The following is a 14,878-nucleotide window of genomic DNA, read 5'->3' as shown; positions in this document are numbered from 1 at the left end:
TGTAGAACTCTCAGCTCCTCCTGCACCATGCCTGCCTGGATGCTGCTATGCTCCCACCATGATGATAATGGACTGAACCTCTGAACCTGTAAGCCAGCCTCAATTAAATGTTGTCCTTTATAAGACTTGCCTTGTTCATGGTGTCTGTTCACAACAGTAAAACCCTAACTAAGACACATATGTGTTTTTGATGGTGGTGGTGGTAGTTTTTTGTTTGTATTTTTTTTAACTTATTACTTTTTTTTTTTTTGGTTTTTCGAGACAGGATTTCTCTGTATAGCTCTGGCTGTCCTGGAACTCACTCTGTAGACCAGGCTGGCCTTGAACTCAGAAATCCACCTGCCTCTGCCTCCCAAGTGCTGGGATCAAAGGCGTGCGCCACCACCGCCCGGCTTAACTTATTTCAAGAGATGTATTTTTAGTAGCTTCATGGGAAGTGTTTGATTTTAGATGTTGTGTAACTTGAAGTGTCAGTTTTATCACACACTGGACAGATAGTTTATTAGGTGAGTATAAATATTAGGAAATGGTTATTGTAAGAGTTGTAGATTGCTCTGTTGTCTCAGGAGTTTCCAGAGTTTAGTTTCTAGAATTGCTTCTGAGAAGTATGTACCCCTGTGATCATCTGTATAAGACCCATTAGAGGGAGAGGGCAGCTTCATATGCAGCCTATGCTGACTTCATACTCTGTACGGGGCCAGTGATAGCCTGGAACTTGTGACTTCCTCGTGTCTAGCTCTCAAGTCCTGGGGTTGCAGGTTTATGTGGCTATCCCTGGGTTTATTTTTTTGATGTGTTTTGTTTTTGAGTTTTGTTTGTATTGCTTTGTTTTGAGACAGGATTTCTCTATGTAGATCAGGCTGGCCTTGAACTGAGAGAGATCCACCTGCTTCTGCCTACTGAGTGCTAGGATTAAAGACGTGCACCACCGCTGCTGAGTTAGCTTGTAAGATTTTTAAAATTCTGTCATGGAATTTAGCAGTTTAGCTTTGGTGTGGGTCTAGCTGTATTCATTTTGTGGGGCACACCCATCTTAGAAATCAAGCATTTATATGATATTTTCTTGATTTTTTTTATTTGGCTTGTTACTTTCCCTGTTACCTAGGTCTACTTTTAACAGAATTACTACTCTACCTTACCCCGGGTTTTTTTTGTTTTTTGTTTTTTTTTCCAGACGGGGTTTCTCTGTGTAGCCCTGGCTGTCCTGGAACTCACTCTGTAGACCAGGCTGGCCTCGAACTCAGAAATCTGCCTGCCTCTGCCTCCCAAGTGCTGGGATTAAAGGCGTGTGCCACCACTCCTGGCTCCAGCCACCCTCTTTTTGCTTTCCTTAAGTATCTACGAAAGAACAGCTTACAACCACATAGTGGTCTTCTACCCCTTCAGTGACCTGAGTGTAGAACTACAGACCAGTCCATGGTCGTGGGCTAGATAATCCAGTCTGGAGAAGCCTCTGCTCTCCTTGGAATCATGCTAATCCTTCCTGAACTCAGAAGGTGGTCCACTTACCCTGAATGTTCTCCTTGGTCACAGCCTTCTCAGCAGCAGGATGCTCATGTTGCTATTTCCAGGATGTCTGTAGACCATTCCCAGGGTGTTTCTGGGAGAGCCAGTACCCACTGCGTTAGACCCACTGCATGAGCTTGTTTGCATAGGATGGCAAACTCCATATGTCACAGAGAGGAATCTGTTATACAGAGGGCAATGGTAGACGTCTTCTGTCATGGGCTAGTGGTCAGCTGTGCGATCAGTCACTAACCGGAAGCCATGGCTCCCAGAGTGCTGTCTGGATCTGACTACTGAAAGTGCAGGGAACAAAGCACCCAGTAATTGGAGCGGCAAACTTGAGCACAGCCTGCTGGCCAGTGTCCCTGTTAGATAATGCTGTCATCAGCAGGGTTTTCAGTAGCAACAACAACACAAGCTGTCACCAGCAGCTTTCCCAGGCCTGTGGAGATGCATCGTCATAAAAAGATTTCTTCATTTCTAAGAGACTAGAACTTTTGCTGAACCTCATAGCCAGAGTTATTACACCTTGGGTTCACTTAAGATTGCTGTCCTACTGTGTGCTCAGCCTATTTGTTTAATATGAACCAACCTGTTTGCCTTGGGTTTCCCATAGAATTAGCTTTTACAACCTAAGCAGATACACAGCTGTAATTTTACGTTATCTTCTCTTCCATGCCCTGGCCCACAGTCATGTGTGCGTGTTTGTATGTCTTATGGTCATCATGTGCTGGAGACAGAAAACAGGCTAGAAGTAGCACTGAGATATTGATTGCCTGTTATCTGGGTTAGTGGAGGTCAACTGGGAGTCAGTGACTTCATCCCTTGTAACTCTGTCTAAGGTATCCCTCCTTCCTCCCCTGTGTGATGCTTTGCTTTCGTGTTGTTCAATGACAGAGGACAAACACTGTTGTTACACACGGGACAAGAGAAGACAGAATCACAAGACAATATTCAGGCAGACGAAGCACAAATTCAGATTGATACACAGGAACAGGGAGAAGACAGAAACAGCAGAGTAGAGAACGCAAATTTGGGCTTGCTCTGAGTTAGATGACACCTGAAGTGCTCTGATTTCTGTCTTTAATGTGACACCAATACATCATTGGTGACTCTGAGTTTATTATCAGTGTGTTGAAACTGACCGCACAGGTCCTCTTCAAATCTGTAATGTAGATACCATCATCTGTCCCTTTTTAGATGTACTGTTCCTTCTGGAAACCAAAGTTGGTACCACTTAAGTGGGTTCCAGTTGCAAGGACTTTGAGGATGTCCTCCTCCTTTTGCAGAATTGTGCAGAGGTTTTCACTTAAATCATAACATGACTCAAGGCTGCTGTGTGAACCTCTCCCTGGGCAGTACAAAAAGTCTATAATGTTTTTGTCTAAAGACAAATCTTGCTAGACTGCTTAATCTTCTGCTTCAGGCTCCTATAGAATACCTGGGATTACAGGTCTACACCGTCATACTGCCTGACCGGTTGTGGGGTTTCCAGTATAATTTTATTACAATGAAAACCCCAAATTGCTTCTAGAAAACTCTTGTGCCTAGAGAGATGGTTCGGCGGGTCAGGTTTACACGCAAGTATGTGGCCTATGTTCTGACCTCCAGTGCCTTTGTAATCTGGCAGTGTGTACCGAGGAGGCAGAGACAGGAGGATGCCTGAGACTCACTACCTAGCTAGTCCTACCAAGTCAGTAAGTTCCAGATTTAGTCAGAGAGGCAGAGCAAAGCAGATCTATGAGTTCAAGGCTAGCCTGGTCTACAAAGTGGTTCCAGGACAGTCAAAGCTACATAGACACTTCCACAATGTTGGTCCTAGGGATCAAATTCAAGACATCAGGCTTTACCCCCTGAGCCATCCCACCTGCCACCGATCACCCTAGAAGGGTATGGGAGTCTCTGGGATGAGGGTCCTTCAGGGCTAGGTGGGTAAGGATTCAACGGTGACAAACAGAAACAAACACAGAGGCAGTTTGAATCTGAGTGTATTTTGTAGCTCTCAAACAAGGATTTTTATACATAGAAAAAACAAATACTACAACTCTTAGAAGATGTATTCAGTAAATCACAAACAGAACAGGTAACATCATTATTATTTGGCACAATAGAAATCATTCAAGTGTTACAGCTCTGAAAGGACATATTCAGTGGGGCGGTCATCCAAGGCTGGTGGCAGATCTCCAAGAGCAGGTTAACTAATCTTTATGATCAGCTATTACTTAACATCTAATACCTGATATTATTTTATAAATCTTCAACGCATAAATTTAAACTATTTTAATTCTTTTTATTTAAGGCTTTCTTTACCATATACCAAAGCCCACCTCTGATGACACATGTATAGCCATATGAATTTTTTTTTTTTTTTTGATTTTTCGAGACAGGGTTTCTCTGTGTAGTGCTGGCTGGAATTTTTTTTATTATTGTTGGGAAAGCTTTTATCTATCTTAATACTATTATGTAATTTTGTAAGTGATTTATAAAGTAAAGGCATCAGTTTCCCCAGAGGCAAGGTCATGTTAGTGACCCCATCTCAAGGGATGGTTTCTTACCCATTTTTATTGCTTAAGATCTTGGCCTAGGCTATCAGGAACATGTCATAAATAAGAAAAGGAATAAAAGAAAATAAAACAGATAAGTTGCCATGAGAACTACGGCTCAATGTTTTGTTCCAGGCAAGAGTTCCACAACCTGTTCTAGGAGGCCTCCTTCTTTTGACGTTTTTGCCTCAGCCTGTGGAATTTGTTACACAGATTCTACTGGGGTTGGTGTGGCACCCACCCACTCCCACACATATTTTAGTTTTTGCAGTAACTGTAGACTCACATGCAAGGTTTTTTTAAATTGTGCTTTTTAAAATTATTTTTATTTTATATGCATTTTCATTTTGCCTGCATGTATGTCTGTGTGATGGTGACAGGTCTTGGAATTACAGCCGGTTGTGAGCTGCCATGTGGGGAATTGAACTCAGGTCCTCTGGAAGAGTAGTTAGTGCTCTTAACCGCTGAGGCATCTCTCCAACCCCTAATTTTATTTTTGAGATTGTAATTTTATTACAATATTTCTCTTTCCCCCCTTCCTCCAAAACCCCCATATTCACTTCCCTTTTCTCTTTCAAACTCACAGCCTCTCTTTTTCAGCAGTTGTTATTGCACACACACACACACACACACACACACACACACACACAATTCCTCACTATAACCTATTGAGTCCATATACTGTTACTTGTATGAATGCTTTTAGGGCTGACTCTTTGACACTGGACAAACAGTTGGTGTGTTCTTCTTTGGGGAGGACCACCTCTCCCACTCCCTCCTTTCCTCAGTTACCTATGGTTATTTTGTGGGCTGAGGCCTTGTGGGTTTTTTCTGAACAGTCTGCCACCATATGCAGTTTTAATAAAGGATACAGGTAGCTCAGTGGTTAATTCCAAGTTATCGCTTGTGTGTAGGATCTTCGTTCAATTCCCAGAACCTGAGTCGGGCTGGTCACAACCCTGTAACTCCAGTCCTAGAGTATCCAGGTACCCTGAGGACACCTACTCTCATATGTGTATCTCAAACATATGTAGGTAACTAAAATATAAACTGCATGATACAGGGGCCAGAGAGATGGCTCTGTGGCTAAGAGTGCATACTGTCCTTGCAGAGCACTGGAGTCTGGTTCTCAGAACTCACATGAGGTAGCTCACAACCTCCTGTGACTCTAGGTCCATAGGACTCAACACTAAGAACACGATACTTGTCCACACCCCTCCCACCCCCACATGGAGTTATTTAAAAATAAAGCCTTTTCAATGACATAGAGATTTCATGGACCCTTTACTCGGTTTCCCTTGGTGGCAACAGGTAGCAGACTCTGATGCACCTGGCTTGGAAGTCATTGTAGACCAGGTTAGCCTCAAACTTTCAATGATCCTCCGGCTTCCTGAGGGCTAGGATTGAAGCCAAGCAGCAGCCACTGTGACCTCATTTTGCCCGTTTTCTAACTGGATTTATTAATAAACCCTAAGAATACTTCCCATTTTTAGAAAATCTGTGGTAATATAGAGTTCAAATATACATCTAACCCAATTCCATTGTATTAACACCTTTATGGGACATTATAATGGCCTTCTTTGGTATTAATACCAAGGAATGATATTTTTTTTCCTTCAAGGGTCTATGCAGTGTATCATGTTTCCTTAGGAGTGTCTTAGCTGTGCTACTGGTCTGGTGTCACTTGTTTATGACAGTCTGGGAACTACTGCCTGAAATATTTTGTAGATTGGCCTTCCATTGGTATTTGTCAGATATGGTCCTAATTACAACTCTGACAGATACTCCTTTAAAGTGTTTTTCTTTAACTTGTAAATGTACATGGCTGACTTTATAGACCAATTGTAAGTTGAAAATTCCATAAGTCACAATGGATTGAGGGTCGGTGAGATGGCTCAGCAGAGAAAGGGGCTTGCTGCTAAGCCTGATAACCTGAGTTCAATCCTCAGAACCCACATAAAGGTATGCCTTGGTTACTTTTCTTTTGCTGTGATAAGATACCATGACCCAGGCAACTCGCAGAAGAAAGTTTATTTGGAGCTTACAGTGTAGAGAAGGTTAGAGTCCATGGCCTTCATGTCAAGGTACGGCAGCAGGTGAACAGGCGTGGTACTGGAGTAATATCCGAGAGCTCACCTCACGTCTCGAGCTACAAGCACAAGGCACAGAGATAACGAGGAATCACCTCACTTCTCGAGCTACAAGCACAAGGCACAGAGATAACGAGGAATGAGCTTTTGAAACCTCAAAGCCCGCCTCCAGTGGTGCACTTCCGACAAGGCCACACCATCTAATTCTTCTTAAACAATGTCTTCACCCACTGGGAAAAAGGATGGACATGAGACTATGTGGCCATTCTCACTCAAACTGCCAAAAGGAAGGAAGAAGACAAGAGACTCCCACAAGTTGTCTCCGAGCTCCACCCATGCACTCTGTCAGGCATATCTCTACACAAAAAATAAATGAACGTTTAGAATACTTAATTAAACAAAATAGGGCTTATTCTGGAAATAAATGGGAATGACACTTGCAGTGTTCCAACATTGCATATAAATCTCTTTAGACACCTTACTAGCTACAATTCTTACCTTTTGTTCTAGATCCTGGGCCAGCAACTACCTGAGGCCAAATTTAACTCCCTCCCTATTAACTTGCATATTAGTCCTTGTTAGTTTGCATAATGTCTCAGGTGCTTCTGAGTTGCTAGTGGGACAGAGGATTAGCTGCAAAGGAGACCGGTGGCCACAGGACCCAAAATATTTATCTGATCTCTGTACTAGAATATTGAGAGGGAAAACGTAGAGGCTTGTTTCATAGTTTACCTTACAGACACACCACAACACACAACACACACACACACATACACACACACAAGATGGCTCAGTGGTTAAGAACGCTTGCTCAGGAAAAGGACTGGGTGGTTTTAGTTCCCATAACCCACACCAGGGAGTTCACAACCACCTGTGACTTTAGCTAATCTGGCCTTTGTGGGCACCTAGATATACACACCCACATATAACTAAAAATAAGGAAATACATAGTGAAAAAAAATAATGAAATAGCAAAAAGACTTATACACAATTAAATAGTAGCTAGAAAAATTAAGTGAACTTTTATTTATGAGAGCTGTCATAAACGTCTGCCTAAAACTAGCTACTTCTTAGGCCTTTGGAACCTAAAATTTATTCCATTTGAGGCAGTGTGTGTTTCTCAAAGTACAGATCCGAACTACTTGCAAATTACATGAAGCACTATTTAAAATACAGATGCTGAATACACATCAGAACCTTCCATCCTGCCATACCCCCTGGAAAGAGGATTTCTGATGCATACCTGCATATTTGATTACTACCAAGGTATGTGGTGCCTGAATCTTTTATAGCATTTACTAAGATAAAGCCGTCTATTTACTTGTTATCTCTCTTGGTAGGACTTCGAACTTCTTCAGGGTAGACACTGTGCTAACTACTTTTGTGTTCGAAGTTCAGAGTGGGCACATGGAGTGACTAGAGTTCACAACGGGGACCCCTGAATGATGGAGATGCTTCCAAGAGTAACAAAAGCAAGACTATTTTCATGAAACCGTGAGGATCACAAGTTCAAAGTCATGGCATCTTCAGCTACATAACGAGTCTGAGGCCAGCCTAGATCCTATCTCAAAAGAAAATGACAAACTATTTTAAAACTAAAGCAAATAACAGAGAAAACTCACAAGCCCAAGATAGTTTGATATATTTTAATGGTATTGGGATATGAAAAAAAAATTATGTTTTCAGATTCCAAATTGCGAGCAGAGAGGCATCGTTTTGGGGCCTACGTGTATAGCTCAGAGGCTGGGCTCTCGCCTAGCAAACCCCCAAGGCACTGAAAATTGATCTTTGGCACTGCAAAATGAAATATAAGGTCTAGGGCCTGAAGAGCTATTTTGATAGAGAGAGCATCTCCTGCTCTCGAATAGAACCAAGTTTGGCTCCCAGAACCAAAGTTACCATCACCTGTAACTCTAGCTCCAGGGGATGTGGCACCTCCTGACCTCCACAGACACCAGGCACACACATGATATGCACACATACGTGTAGGCAAGGCACTCATACACACAGAGTAAAATCTAAAAAGTGTAAAATGCCAGTATTAAGGACATTCCACCCTTCCCCCACCAAATGGGGGCTTACTCTGTGGACTAGAGTTACAGCATGTACAGTCCCTTGGGTTAAGGAGTGAGTTTGATCTCCAGGACCCCTACAGTGAAAGGAAAACTGACACCTGCAAGTTGTCCTCTGACTTCCACACATGTAGCAGCACATACATGCCACACACATACACACACATAATATTTTTTAAAGGTTGGAGACCAATATGGGGCTACATAGCAAGGTCATTGCAAAGCAAAAAGCATCACACACAAAAGGATGTTACATAAACGTGTGGATATCTGTGTGTAGCTGTTGACTTGCAGAAACTATGCGGTAAAAAAAGGTCCAGGTTCAGTTCCTTCTCAGTTTCTGGAAAAAAAGAACAAAACACTAGAACCCTTGCCTTATAATCAAGTTAGAAAACAGGAAAGCATCTCGTTTTTCCTCCCTGTGGCACCTGCTAATCAGGCCCTTCAGCAACAATCCACATCTCTAGCCCTGCCAGTCTCCAGAGAGCAGGGCTTAGGTGACTAGCCACCGCCATCACGTTACATCATCTAGGACAAAAATAAAACAAAATAAAACAAAACAATTTTTAAAAAAGCACCCTCACTTGCTGCCTCTTGTAGCATCCGTATCCCGCCAGACTCACCTCTTAGGATAGATACCTTTTTGACAACCTCTCGATCCAAATAGAAGGAGTGAGTGGAGACAGGGATGGGAGGTTGGAGGGCAGACAGACAGACAGACAGACAGACAGACAGACAGACAGACAGGGAGACCCTTCAGTCACCCCAGGGCTGCCCACCGGTGTTGTCAGGACCCACCCGGGGTCAGGATGTCCGATTCCCTTCGGGGGAAGCGCCGAAGTCTGGTGGGTCCGAAGGTGTCTTCTTCTCAGCTCCTCCCTCAAAGCTTCAGACCCGAGACTGGCCCGCGCGTGCCCCCCACACCGCCAGCGCGTGCCCGGCGCGTGCCCGGCGCCCGACGCCTGCCCGCAGGAGGAGCTACATCTCGCGCGAGTCCCCCGCACATCTCGCGACACTTCGGCGGGTCCTCTTGTGCCTCAGGCCCTTAACCGGGTGAGCAGACGCCGCCGGGCGCACTGCTCGCTGCAGGAACGCAGAGGAGCCCGCGGTGCAGGGGATCGGGGCGCGGCTGCAGGCTCCGCCCGTCCGCCCGCCCCGCCCGGCTTGGGAGGTAGGCTGCAGCGGGGATGTGTCCCGGCTTCCTTCACGAGGGCCGAGAGCACGAGCGGCGGCACGGACGAGCGAGTCCAGGTCCGCGCGGGCGCCTGGGCCGGGGTGAGCCGGGGGGTGGGGGCGCTCCAGTGTGCACGGGACCTCATCCGTGGGCGGCTCGGGTGCTCTCCGCTGGGGCGCGAGGACACGAGAGCCCGGATCTGGTGGCCCTTGCGTGGAGGGCAGGCCTCCGGAGGATAACGGGGAGGCCCGGGGAGCGTTTGTTCCTGAGCTGTGCGGTCGGATGTGCCCGGTGCAGCGATGCCGCTCGTCCATCTCCCACCCTGGGCTTTGGGCTCTGCTTCTGCGTTTGCAGCGCTAGTCCACTGGGTGCTGTAGTGTTGGGTCGGTGGGAACTCGTCGGTCATCCGTCACCCAGGGGTAATTGAGGTCACTTGTTACTTTTTACCCGAAACTCGGGCTCTCTGTCTTCGTGCGTCGGTGCGCAGCAATGGCTGCAGGCAAAGTTTCTGTTTGGGCGTTAAATGTGCCACAGCCCCATAGTGAAGCACTCTCTGAGAGTCGGCCAAAAGGGTTCTTAAGCGAATCGTTCTGTTTTATGTATATTAAGATTCCAATAGTTTTGTATATGTGTATGTAATAGATATGTATAATAGAGCCTGGGGCGGTAAAGCTACCTGTTATTACTGTATGACACACTTAGTGGCACACCTGGAAGTAGAGAATTTTCAGCCTTTGGTGGTGCTGTGTTTGGGTTGAAAATTGGGGTAAAAACATCCTGTTGCAGTCAATTTTTGACCCCTTGTTTCTTGAAATTTCCGGGTTTGTTAAAGAGCTTGTTGCATGATGAAACATTTTTAAGTTTTCTAAGGAGATTTGGTAGCCCAGTGCAGAACGGTGGAGCTGAACCTTTTGTTTCCCTCCCCAAGTAATTTTACATTTTTGTTTTAAATTATCTAACTTTTAAAGTTTGTTGTTTGTTTTCAAGAACGGCTTCCAAAAAACCATTATTGAGCGTGTGAATATTTACAGTGTTGATAGAGGCAAAATAATTGTCCTGATGGTTTTATTTTGTCTTCTAGAGCGAAATGTCATCGGGCGAATTGCACCAGGAGCAATCTCAGTCAGATCCATCCCCATCACCAAACTCCTGTAGTTCCTTCGAGCTGATAGACATGGATGTTAGCAGTTTGTACGAACCCGTTTCTCCACATTGGTTTTATTGTAAGGTGATAGATTCTAAGGAGCTCTGGATTCCTTTCAACTCTGAGGACTCCCAACAGCTGGAAGATGCACATGGCTCCGGTAGGAAGAAACTGCTGATTCTTAACAGACTGTATTAACAAGTGATAGCCCCTACTGTGATAGCTACTAAGATTAGATTTCAGAATTACTCTTATTTTCATCCTTTTAAATCTGTATTAGATTTCTGTATAATTATCCAGTATTTTCTGTATTCTAGCTTGTGTTTGACTTTTTAGTCAGAAAGTTTGTGTCTAGAGTATGGTGTCACATTGCAGACTGAGCTACCATGTCACTTTTTCCCTCAAGTAACAAGAATAGTGTTAGTGATGATATCGCAATTGCCATGAATTTGCCTATCCGTCACTCAAGTAAAAACTTCAGAAAAATCAATGTATGTATCTGTCTGTATGAGCATGTGAGTGAGTGTGTGTGTATGTGTGTGTGTGTGTGTGTATTTACAAGAGGCATTATTGACTTAGAAAAGGAAAAATATGTTCAGGTAGTGTTTATTTTTTTTCTCTAAAATATAATAGGCCTGACATACTAAAAATCGCTCATGAAAAAGATATGACCAAAAAAAAAAAAAAAGATGAAGAAAAAAAAGAAAAAGATAGGAACCAAATTCTGTCTACGATGTAGCCACGGAGAACTTCACGAGACTGTTTGGACTGTAACTTACAGTTGTGTTTTGGGAGAGTTGTTATGACTTAAGTGTACTTCTTTTCTCTTTTGCAACTCTTGATAGGGAAAGACTGTAACGAGAAAGTTGTTCCCACGGATGGGGGCAGGTACGATGTTCATTTAGGGGAGAGGATGCGCTATGCTGTGTACTGGGACGAGCTGCCATCAGAAGTCAGGCGGTGTACGTGGTTTTACAAGGGAGACAAGGACAATAAGTATGTCCCCTACTCGGAGAGCTTCAGCCAAGTTTTGGAGGTACTCCTCAGCTTCTTTCTGGGTTACCTACTCTCTTTGTCCTTTTCATCCGAGTGTTTAGTAATGTCTTAAAGTCTTCTATCAGATCATGTGAGACTTCCAGGAAAAGATAACCTGCTTTCATGCCATACTTTATGTAATTTCTCTCTTCAGGCTAGTTTCAAATTAAAGTTGTAGTTTCAGATTTCAAGTTTTATAGAAATCGGGTTGTGCCTTTTAAGTTTAAATGTAGCTGGGCAGTGTTGGTACACGCCTTTAATCCCAGCACTCAGGAAGCAGAGACAGGTGGAGCTCTTGAGTTTGAGGCTAGCCTGGTCTACAGAGTGAGATCCAGTACAGCCAGGACTACACAGTGAAATCTTGTCTCTAACAAATAAACAAGTTAATCAATCAATCAATCAATCAATCAATTCAATGTTTCCCAGTGGTAATTCTTGTTAACATCTAAAATATGACCACAAAAATAATCTTTACATAATTTTTATAAGATTTTTTTTTGATTTTTTTTTTTTTTTTGAAACAGAGTTTCTCTTTTAAGTCCTGGCTGTCCTAGAGCTTGCTATGTAGACTAGGATGGCCTCAAACTCAAGAGAGATCTGTCTTCTTCTGCCTTCCGATTGCTGGTACTAAAGGCGTTTGCCATGATGCCTAGCAATTTAAACTTTTATTTTTTTATTTTTTTAAGGTTTATTTACGTATGTGAGTACACTGTCACAGTCTTCATGCATAACAGAAGAGCGCATCAGATCCCATTACAGATGGTTGTGAGCCACCATGTGGTTGCTGGGAATTGAACTCAGGACCACTGGAAGAGCAGTCAGTGCTCTTAACAGCTGAGCCATCTCCCCAGCCCTTTTTTTTTAATTTTAATGAGGGAGTGTTTACTTGCATGTAAGTGTACCATGTGTGTGCAGTGCCCAAGGAGGCCAGAAGAAGGCATTGACGTCTGGAACTGGAGCTATAAATACTTGTGTGCTGTTGTCTGAGTGCTGGGAATTGAACCCAGGTCCTCTACAAGAGCAGCAAGTGCTCTTAATAGTCCCAATTTGTATTATTCTTACTCTGAGAAGTATATTGGTTTTCTTGAACTTGAAATAGATTATTAATATTGATGTTATTGAATAGTGATAAAAATCCAAAGTAATGCCGGGCGGTGGTGGTGCACGCCTTTAATCCCGGCACTTGGGAGGCAGAGGCAGGCGGATCTCTAAGTTCAAGGCCAGCCTGGTCTACAGAGTGAGTTCTAGGACAGCCAGGACTACACAGAGAAACCTTGTCTCGAAAAACCAAAAAACAAAACAAAACAAAACAAAAACCCAAAGTAGTATTTTTGTTTTTAATCTGTATTTTATTTATTTATTTATTGTTTGTTTGGTATGTTTCATTTTTTTTCTTGAGCCAGAGTCTCACATACCCCAAACTGACCTCAGAGTTAAAAGGTAGCTGAAGATGGTTTCAACTTCTGATATTCCTGCCTCTGCCCTCTTGAAGGCTGGGATCACTACACCTGGATTCATGCTTTGCTGGGGATAGAATTTGGGCCTTTCTGCATGTTAGACAAGGCCTCTGCATCTTTTTGAGACAGGATCTTCCTGTGCATTTCTGGCTGGCCTGGAACTTACTGTGTCACCCATGTTGGCCTGAAATTGAAAGTAATCATGTTTTAGCTTTCTAAGTGCTGGGATTACAGGGAGAGGCCACCATATGTGGCTGGTGGTCATTGTAAAAGATGTTAATGAGCTAGGAATACAGTCCATGGTACAGTGCTTGTGTAATATGTGGGAGGCCCTGGGTCCGTTCTCCAGCACTATACGACCACGAAGTTTAAGAGGAATTTGTTAACCTGGAGAATGATTTTCTTATTGGAGTCCGTTAATAAGTTCAGATTTAAAAGAAGTTGTTAGAGAGTCTAATATAAAATACGTTTTCTTTTAAGGATACGTACATGCTAGCAGTAACTCTGGATGAATGGAAAAAAAAACTAGAATCTCCAAACAGAGAAGTCATTGTATTACACAACCCAAAGGTAACGTGAAGTAAAGTGCATCAGTGAGGTTTCGATCACAGGTCAATGTATGACTAAGGAAAATCAGTGGCTCCTTTGTCCTGTGGACGCCACATAGAATAACCTTTGGCATGGTTTACATCGGACTGCTCTGTTATAAAGGCTGTTAATGCTTAGAGTCATTACTTACTGCATTCAGCGTGTCTAAAAATTTTCTTCTGTGTGTGTATGATGGATGGATGTATACAATGTGTGTGTGTATGTGTGAGTGCATGTGCATAAACAACAACGTGCTTGTTGAAATCAGAGGATAGATTTGAATGTCAGTTCTGTTCTAGCCTGAGACAGAGTTCCTCATTGTTCTCTGATGCGTATACCAGGCTAGCCAGCTTTTAAGGCTTTTCCTGTCTACCTCCCAAAGTCCTGTGTTCTGCCTGACATCTTAGCATCAGGGTGCTGGGGTTAAGATTCATGTACTGTTGTGTCCACCATTACACAGGCTCTGGACATTTTAACTCAGGTCCTGCACTATGTTAGCAGTGAGTGCTTCACACACTGAGCTCTCTCCCCAACCCTAAGAATTTTTCTTAGGGAAAATGATCTATACATTATGTAGGCATGTATAGGATTTATTTTTTAAGCGAATGTCTCAGTATGTGGCCTTGGGTGGCTTTGAATTCACTATGTAGATCATACTAGCTTTGTGGACTGAGCTAATTCAAACTCACAGAAGTTCTTGCCTCTGCCTCCCACGTGCAGGAATTAAACGCGTGCACCTGGCCCATCTGATCTGCTAGTTTGATGTATTTTCAGGCTTCTTACTTTCAGCTACAGAACTTGCATGTCAAAGCTTCAGTTGAGGTTTTGTTATATGAAAGATGCTTTTCTGTCATTCAAAATGTATTAAATCACAAGTTAATGTAGACTACATTGTTCTGATCTTTTCTGTTTAAGCTCATGGTGCATTACCAGCCGATTGCAGGGTCTGATGAATGGGGTTCAACATCCACTGAGCAAGGTCGGCCAAGATCGGTAAAAAGAGGCGTTGAGAGCATTCCTGTTGATATTCACTGTGGTAATGTTAATTTGTTATTTTTCTTGATGTTCTGATGTTGATTTGTTCTTGAAATTGTGGCTTTCTTCTTTGGATTTGTATTACTTCGAAGGACTAAAAATGTCCTTTAATTATGTGAGTTCATTCTAAATTAAGACCAGTATCACTTCATCTAAGTCTTTGCTCTTGTTTTTATTCTTGTTTTTTGACAAGTGTCTCCTGTATGTTAGGACAAGGGTCTCCTGTATGTTAGG

The 14,878-nt window shown here is 43.3% G+C and overlaps 1 protein-coding gene and 1 long non-coding RNA gene across 4 annotated transcripts in view; one reads left to right on the top strand and one right to left on the bottom strand.

Annotated features, from left to right (window-relative positions):
• Positions 1-6,065: 6,065 nt before the first annotated feature.
• LOC114621948 lies at positions 6,066-9,107 on the bottom strand. Its single transcript, XR_003711503.1, has 2 exons — positions 8,991-9,107; positions 6,066-6,198 (listed from the first exon to the last, which is right to left on the bottom strand). It is a non-coding gene; the product is annotated as an uncharacterized LOC114621948 (long non-coding RNA).
• A 146-nt stretch (positions 9,108-9,253) lies between these two features.
• The window catches only part of Ddhd2 (DDHD domain containing 2), a 34,721-nt gene continuing 29,096 nt past the window's right edge, over positions 9,254-14,878 (top strand). Inside the window, exons 1-5 of one of the 3 annotated variants that reach the window (XM_028768287.1) lie at positions 9,254-9,264; positions 10,467-10,689; positions 11,375-11,565; positions 13,502-13,591; positions 14,525-14,645. In XM_028768287.1, the coding sequence (XP_028624120.1) occupies positions 10,473-10,689; positions 11,375-11,565; positions 13,502-13,591; positions 14,525-14,645 (619 nt within the window). In that variant the 5' untranslated portion in view covers positions 9,254-9,264; positions 10,467-10,472. Of the gene's footprint in view, positions 9,265-9,329; positions 9,463-10,466; positions 10,690-11,374; positions 11,566-13,501; positions 13,592-14,524; positions 14,646-14,878 lie in introns of those variants that run through there. The other 2 variants (XM_028768286.1, XM_028768285.1) reach the window with 2 other exon arrangements.

Source organism: Grammomys surdaster, unplaced genomic scaffold (genome assembly GCF_004785775.1).
Source record: "Grammomys surdaster isolate TR1022 unplaced genomic scaffold, NIH_TR_1.0 185, whole genome shotgun sequence".
Classification (NCBI taxonomy): domain Eukaryota; kingdom Metazoa; phylum Chordata; class Mammalia; order Rodentia; family Muridae; genus Grammomys; species Grammomys surdaster.
The sequence above is the reverse complement of the archived record's forward strand: the minus strand, read 5'-3'. Positions and strand labels throughout refer to the sequence as shown.